General features: G+C 46.7%; 1 protein-coding gene across 1 annotated transcript; it reads left to right on the top strand.

Annotated features, from left to right (window-relative positions):
• Positions 1–5,588: 5,588 nt before the first annotated feature.
• LOC143041389 (uncharacterized) lies at positions 5,589–6,407 on the top strand. Its single transcript, XM_076213213.1, has 2 exons — positions 5,589–5,793; positions 6,001–6,407. Exons 1-2 carry the CDS (start codon positions 5,589–5,591, stop codon positions 6,405–6,407), a joined length of 612 nt encoding a protein of 203 aa, XP_076069328.1.
• Positions 6,408–7,352: the final 945 nt, after the last annotated feature.

Below are 7,352 nucleotides of genomic sequence, written 5' to 3'. Positions count from 1 at the left end.
AAGTAAGGTTATTAGGACATGTAAGATAGGTCATCAGGAGTCCTTGGGTGAGGTCACTGGGAGAAATAGGAGAGGTCAACAGGAGTTCTTGGGTGAGGTCATTCGGAGAAACAGGAGAGGACAACGAGAGTTCTTAGGTGAGGTCACTGGGAGAAGTAGGAGAGTTCAAGGAATTTCTTGAGTGAGGTCACTGAGAAAAGTAGGAGAGGTCAACGGGAGTTCTCGGGTGAGGTCATTGGGAGAAGCACGAGAGGTCAATGGGAGTCTCTGGATAAGGTTACTGAGGAAAGTGGGAGAGGTCAAATGGAATCCCAGGGGGAGGTCACGGAGGAAAGTGGGAGAGGTCAAATGGAATCCCTGGGTAAGGTCACTGAGGAAAGTGGGAGAGGTCAAATGGAGTCCCTGGGTGAGGTCATTGAGGAAGGTCATCAGACTCAGCACAGAGAAAGATGGAAGCTCTGGTTTGACTTCTGGTCCATGGTTCTTTGGGCTGACGTTCTTGTTGTTGTTGTTGTTGTCGTTCCCTAGACTATCTGTCCGAGCAGTCCCGTCTCCCCAAGGAATGCCACAGACAACCATGCCCTCGACCATGCCCACAACCATGCCACAGCTAAACGCCTTCCAGCACCTACAAGAGCGTCAGCCCAAGGAATGCCACAGTCCTTGGGCTGACGTTCTTGTAGGTGCTGGAAGGCGTTTAGCCGTGGTTGGCCTTGTACCACAAGGTGCTCCTGAGACCTCTGACGGGCGCTGTGTTCCAGTGGGGGGTTCAGGGGCATCTCGTTCTTGGTGGCGTTGGAGGGCATGGTGTTCCTGGGGGCGGGCTGAAAGGAAGGCCAAGTCTCCAGCTTGCTGTACATTGATGGTGGAGATGCTGAGAAGATGTGACTATAGCTTAGGTAATCTGCATATCTATTTTGTTCTGCTTTAATTTGTTGTGTTTTGTTTGTTGTGTTCTGTATTTTTGTGATCATTATAATATTTCTGCCTCCTATGAGTCCTGAGATTTTGATTCATCCCCTTTCCCCCTTCTAGAAATCTACTTTGCGAAAGCTTGAGAGCTCACGAAAAAAGATTATATGTATATATATACATATATATATATACATATATATATATATATATATATATATATACATATATATATATATGTATATATATACAGTATATATATCTATATATATATATATATAGATATATATATATATATATATACATATATATATATAAGATTAACATTGCTATAGTTAATTAAAGGCATTTGTATTACGCTTACATACCATATGCATTAAAACTGTGATGGAATGCCATTAAAGACTGGATGGAAAATAATAATCCTTAAACGCCGTAAGGTTTACCATGTTTGAATGGAATTGTATATTATTAGCATGAAAACATAAAATCAGTCGCCACTGTCTATGGTTTATCGAAGATAAGGGTTTAGAGTATAACGCTGTGTATACGGAGGTAGTATCTTCCATTGAATAACATTGGCTAGAGCAATGGTTCCCAAATGTTTTCTGTCATTTCCCCTACAACAAGTTTAACCATCCAGATTCCCCCCCTTCATGGCAAGACACACTGTAACTATTTACTAATTTATTTAAAAAATGTACAAATAAACTAATAAACATAGTTACGTAATACACTACACCGCCCATCTACAAAAGGCATACTCTTAGGCATGAGAAAATCCATCTGATATATATTTTTTTTTTTTTTTTTATTGCCAGTAGGTAGTGTAATCATTTTCCCCTGGGAACTTCAAATTTCCCTCAGTTTGGGAAATGCTGGGCTAGTCGAGAGCTTTAAAAGTATATCAAAAACTATATCTTCCGGATTAAGAAACACTATATATAAGGCTCACAGTATATTCATTACGTCACACATCGAAAGCCACGGTAAAGCTTTGTCGTTCCTTATATTGTATATTCTGTAAGGAGCTGGTTATCGCCTATAATGGAACAAGATGGATGTGATAGATTTCCGATGTTTTACTAATTTCTGAAATATTTATCTCGCGGAATTGGTTAATCTCGGAATAAGCATCTTTGATCATAGTGGCAAGGCTTAAGAGCGTAGTAGCTGTATACCATCCAAACCTCTCGTCCGATCAGACTGTGTTGTTCGAAGGAAATTGTTGAGAGGAGTCTGGACAGGGAGTTAAGGGAGGGCGCCTTTAGGAGGAGTATGAGGAGGAGGAGGAGGAAGAGGAGGAGTTCGTACGGAGATGAAGGAAGAGATAGAAGAGGAGGAGGAGAGGCAGGAGGAAGTGAGAAGGAGTATGAGGAGGAGGAGGAGGAAGAGGAAGAGGAGGAGGAGGAGAGGCAGGAGGAAGTGAGAAGGAGTATGAGAAGGAGGAGGAGGAAGAGGAGGAGTTGGTGGAGATGGAGGAAGAGATAGAAGAGGAGGAGGAGGAGAGGCAGGAGGAAGTGAGAAGGAGTATGAGGAGGAGGAGGAAGAGGAGGAGTTGGTAGAGATGGAGGAAGAGATAGAAGAGGAGGAGGAGGAGAGGCACGAGGAAGTGAGAGGGAGGGAGGAGGAGGAGGAGGAGGAAGAGGAGGAGTTGGTAGAGATGGAGGAAGAGATAAAAGAAAAGGAGGAGAGGCAGGAGGAAGTGAGAAGGAGTATGAGGAGGAGGAGGAGGAGGAGGAGAGGCAGGAGGAAGATTAGGAGGAGGAGGAGGAGGAGGAGCAGGAGGAAGAAGAAGAGGAGTTGGTAGAGATGGAGGAAGAGATAAAAGAAAAGGAGGAGAGGCAGGAGGAAGTGAGAAGGAGTATGAGGAGGAGGAGGAAGAGGAAGGGGAGTTGGTAGAGATGGAGGAAGAGATAGAAGAGGAGGAGGAGGAGGAGGAGGAGGAGAGGCAGGAGGAAGTGAGAAGGAGTATGAGGAGGAGGAGGAAGAGGAGGAGTTGGTAGAGATGGAGGAAGAGATAGAAGAGGAGGAGGAAGAGGAGAAGGAAGTAAGAAGGAGTATGAGGAGGAAGAGGAGGAGTTGGTAGAGATGGAGGAAGAGATAGAAAAGGAGGAGGAAGTGAGAAGGAGCATGAGGAGGTGGAGGAGGAGGCGGAAGAGGAGGAGGAGTTGGTAGAGATGGAGGAAGAGATAGAAGAGAAGGAGGAAGAGGAGAGGCAGGAAGAGGTGAGAAGGAGCATGAGGAAGAGGAAGATGAGTTGGTAGATATGGAGGAAGAGATAGAAGAGGAGGAGGGAGTGAGAAGGAGTATGAGGAGGAGGAGGAGGAGGAGATAGAGGTGGAGGAGGAGATAGAAGAGGAGGAGGAAGAGAAGCAGAAGGAAGTGAGGAGGAGAAGGAGGAGGAGGAAGAGGAGGAGTTGGTAGAGATGGAGGAAGAGATAGAAGAGGAGGAGGAAGTGAGAAGGAGTATGAGGAGGAGGAGGAGGAGGAAGAGGAGGAGTTGGTAGAGATGGAGGAAGAGATAATAGAGGAGGAGGAGGTGAAGGAGAGGCAGGAGGAAGTGAGAAGGAGGAGGAAGGGGAGTTGGTAGAGATGGAGGAAGAGATAGAAGAGGAGGAGGAAGAGGAGAAGTTGATAGAGATGGAGGAAGAGATAGAAGAGGAGGAGGAGAGGCAGGAGGACATGAGAAGGAGGAGAAGGAGGGAGAGGAGTTGGTAGAGATGGAGGAAGAGATAGAAAAGGAGGAGAAAGAGAGGCAGGAGGAAGTGAGGAGGAGAAGTAGGAAGAGGAGGAGTTGGTAGAGATGGAGGAAGAGATAGAAGAGGAGTAGAAAGTGAGAGGCAACGTGGCGGTGTGTGGAAAAGCGCGTAAGTTGAAGCCTTGCACAGTGGAATTTCGTCCAGATCATTCTCACCCTGAAATGGACTTTGGAACGGATGGGGGGGGGGGGAACCCCCGACTCGGAGCCCCATAATTTGGGTGGGTGTGCATTAGAGTCTTGCGTCGTAAACTGCGTCGAGACTGCGTTGAGACGGTGCATACAGTTTCCCCCTAATTCTTTATAAAGGGGGGGATTTGATTCCCGCCCGTTAGACCCCTGGGATCAAGCGTTTTGCTGAGTAGGATTTGTGTGTGATTATCACAAGATCAATCATTCACGAAAGGTCTTAAAGAACTCAACAAGCACAGTGGAGGCAGCTTTGATATAAGGTGAATTGCCACCGGTAATGGAAGGAATTAAATGTGTTTGGGAAAAGTATTAAGTATTTTTATTCATTTATGTATTCATTTATACACTTATCTATTTATTCATTCATTCATTCATTCGTCTATTTATCTATTTGTTAATTTATTTATTCATTAATTTTTATTAACTTATTTACTTGTTTGTTCATTTATCTATTTATTTCATTTATTTATCTATTAATTGATCTAATTAATAACTATTTTCTTCCTTACTCAAGATCTGTTTACCTCTTTCGCTGTGGCGAGGTTTCCCCAGCCGAAAAAATCATCTGACGACACCAGCGAGTTGGAAATGACTCAACTAACCCTTTTTATCTAGGTCCCGTTGTCTTGCTCCAAAATCCTTACATTTAATCCCGAAATAACCTAATCAGTATGCAGAGTCCACTAGGAAGAGAAAAAAACACAGAGTCCGAGCGCTTTCGTGATATATATCACGAAAGCGCTCGGACTTCGTGTGTTTTTTTCCTCTTCCTAGTGGACTCTGCATATTTGTGATTCACGTGTGCCTTGTGAAATTTGTGCAACTTAATCAGTATGGTCGAGCTGAGCTGATTACACTGATTTCATAGTTTAATCATAACCACAGCTACTCCAGCATACCAAAAAACTTCCCATACATTTCTCAATATACATATAACCTTACCAAGCCAGATTAAGCCACCGTGATGAGGTGCTGAGGCTGTATTTTCCCTCAGGAGATAGGTCAGTCCTGCAATGAACCATTAAAGCTGAACACACAACTCTCTTCATCTGAGGACTACCCTCTGACTGAAGGCAGTGGAATATCCAGGCTGATAATGAAATTCATAGATTTTACCTAACACGATACGATCTCATTAATTCATGGACTGCAAGAAATCTTCCACAACTGAATGAAATCTTCTAACGCCATCCTGACTAGCATTCAGCAATGGAAGGAGACCAGAACTTCTGTGCCTTTGTTATCAAAAGTCCGAAGCACAAAGGCCACACGTCCTACCGACTTGCGTAACGTGATGATGACTCCCTGACCTTATAATACAGGAGAGAACTAGTCTAGCCACGAAGCTGGGCATGGCCCGCTAGCCCTTTGGACTATGGACTACCTAGATAAGACAACCCACCACTCCACGACAACAAACTGACCGCTGCCGCAACTACAAGCGGGGCGCCGGCATCCCCGAGGTTCCGCTTACAGTAGCAGCACCACGGCATCGCGGGCCAACTGTGTTATTACTATCCACCCTTCGGACACAACTCTCGCAACTGTAGACCTCAATGCACATTCCGGCGGCCAACGTACACGCTGCACCAGTTACCCAGCCGCCGCAAATCACAGCCACCCCATCAATCACTAAACGTCTATTTTACTTACAGTGTCCTTCCACAAAGACGCGGTCCCTGATCAATATCGGCGCCTCCCTGTCCCTGCTACTAGTCTCTAGATGGAAGGCCACGCGCCCCATGGCCAATACCTCCGCCTCCTCATGCGCTGCCGCGTTATATCTGGTTGGATCGGCAAATTTGGCTTACCTGACCACACCACATCAGACCGTGGTACCGCATTTACCTCACAACTGTGGACTTCCCTGGGCCAGCTGCTAGGTACCACCTTCCACCACACCACCGCTTACAAACCTGAAGCGAAGGGTATGGTGGAACAGCTGCACAAAACGCTCAAAGCTGCTCTGACGATAACTTCGAACTCATGGCCGAGTGGCTAGACTCGAAAGGCAGAGAACCCATCAAATATGGGGAACTAAAGACATTCCTCACTCGGCCTACGGACTTCACCAAAGAACGGTCTCAACGCTTCACCTACCGAAATGGTTTAAGTCGACCCTCTCGTCATCCCAGGCGAGTTTTTCTCCGACACAGCCCCTAACGAAGACTGTAATCGGTTCAGGCGCATCGTCAGAAAATTCACCCCTTGCCGACAGACCTACAAACCAGCAAACCGCCGATACGTCCCCAAGGACCTACACTCATCGAAGTACGTCTTCCTCAGAAACAACGCCAGATCGCCGCCGCTCACTCCGCCCTACTCAGGTCCCTTTGAAGTGGTTCAACGAAAGAAAAAGGCCTTCCTTCTCAGAATTAAGGATCCGGACTATTGGGTATCGATGGATTGCCCTCAAGCCAGCATACCTCCAAGACGACGATCTCCCCCCGCCCCATCTAGTTCAGCTCTTAGTGGCAGGCCGCCCGTTCGCTCAACCAATTCGACACCCTTCTGGAGGAATGGGGCATTTGAGGTCAAGTAATTAGTCGCGGGGTAGGGTACACGAGTTTGCTGGTGACAGAACAAGGTCAGATCAGGAAGCGCGTCGACCTCACCACGAATGGTAAGCGACCGCGGCCGACCGACCCACCAACATACGCCGCTCCTGATTGGCTCGTGCCTCGCACGTGATTGGCTCAGTCATGCATCGCCTGAACCAATAGATTTTTATAAATAGCCTGTAATTTTGCCAATAAAACATTCTGGGTCCAACCGTTGTCTTTATAACAACGTACCTTTAGCCATGCCGCCACACCCGCAAAAAGAAACGGATAGTTACCCTTGATAGAAAAAAGAGGGACAACACATATACACTCACAGACACACACACACACACACATGACTCGCATGGCGCAGTGGTAGCACCCGTGGCCGTCACCACGGCGGTCCGGGTTCGAATCCCGCCCAGGGCTGAAATAATTTCAGTATCGCTGCGCTGCGATTCGTCGTTACTCCAACTCTCGTGGGCGGGGAGTTGGGTGGGTGTGTAAGGTCACAGCATTATCCATAGATCGGTCATATATGAGTTCTTTCCCTCTTCCGAGATGGAAATAGCTGTCGATCACGAGGACAACACGTGATCCAAGACCATGGTGAATCACACACACACAAACACACACACAAACACAGACACATACACACACACAAACATACACTTTCTCTCTCCATAGATCGGTCATATATGAGCTCTGAGCTCTTCCGGGAGGGAAATAGTTGTCGATCACGAGGCCAACACGTGATCCAAGACCATGGTGAAACACACACACACACACACACACACACACACACACACACACACACACACACACACAGACAAACACTCGCACTATATTCTACTTTCCGTCGTTCAAGGCCGTTCGTTTTGACTTGCTCGGGGCTTTCCGGGACTCATAAGCCATCGCTCATCGCAATTAATCATCCGCGGCTG

Source organism: Oratosquilla oratoria, chromosome 31 (genome assembly GCF_046742065.1).
Source record: "Oratosquilla oratoria isolate Oo_2021 chromosome 31, ASM4674206v1, whole genome shotgun sequence".
Classification (NCBI taxonomy): Eukaryota; Metazoa; Arthropoda; class Malacostraca; order Stomatopoda; family Squillidae; genus Oratosquilla; species Oratosquilla oratoria.
The sequence above is the reverse complement of the archived record's forward strand: the minus strand, read 5'-3'. Positions and strand labels throughout refer to the sequence as shown.

What these genes read in the sequence shown, in the direction of transcription:
- LOC143041389 (XM_076213213.1), top strand. Translation starts at nt 5,589, where the DNA reads ATGGAAGGCCACGCGCCCCATGGCCAATACCTCCGCCTCCTCATGCGC. An exon ending in TTACAAACCTGAAGCGAAGG is followed by an intron (nt 5,794 to 6,000) that starts GTATGGTGGAAC and finishes TCGTCATCCCAG; the next exon opens with GCGAGTTTTTCTCCGACACA.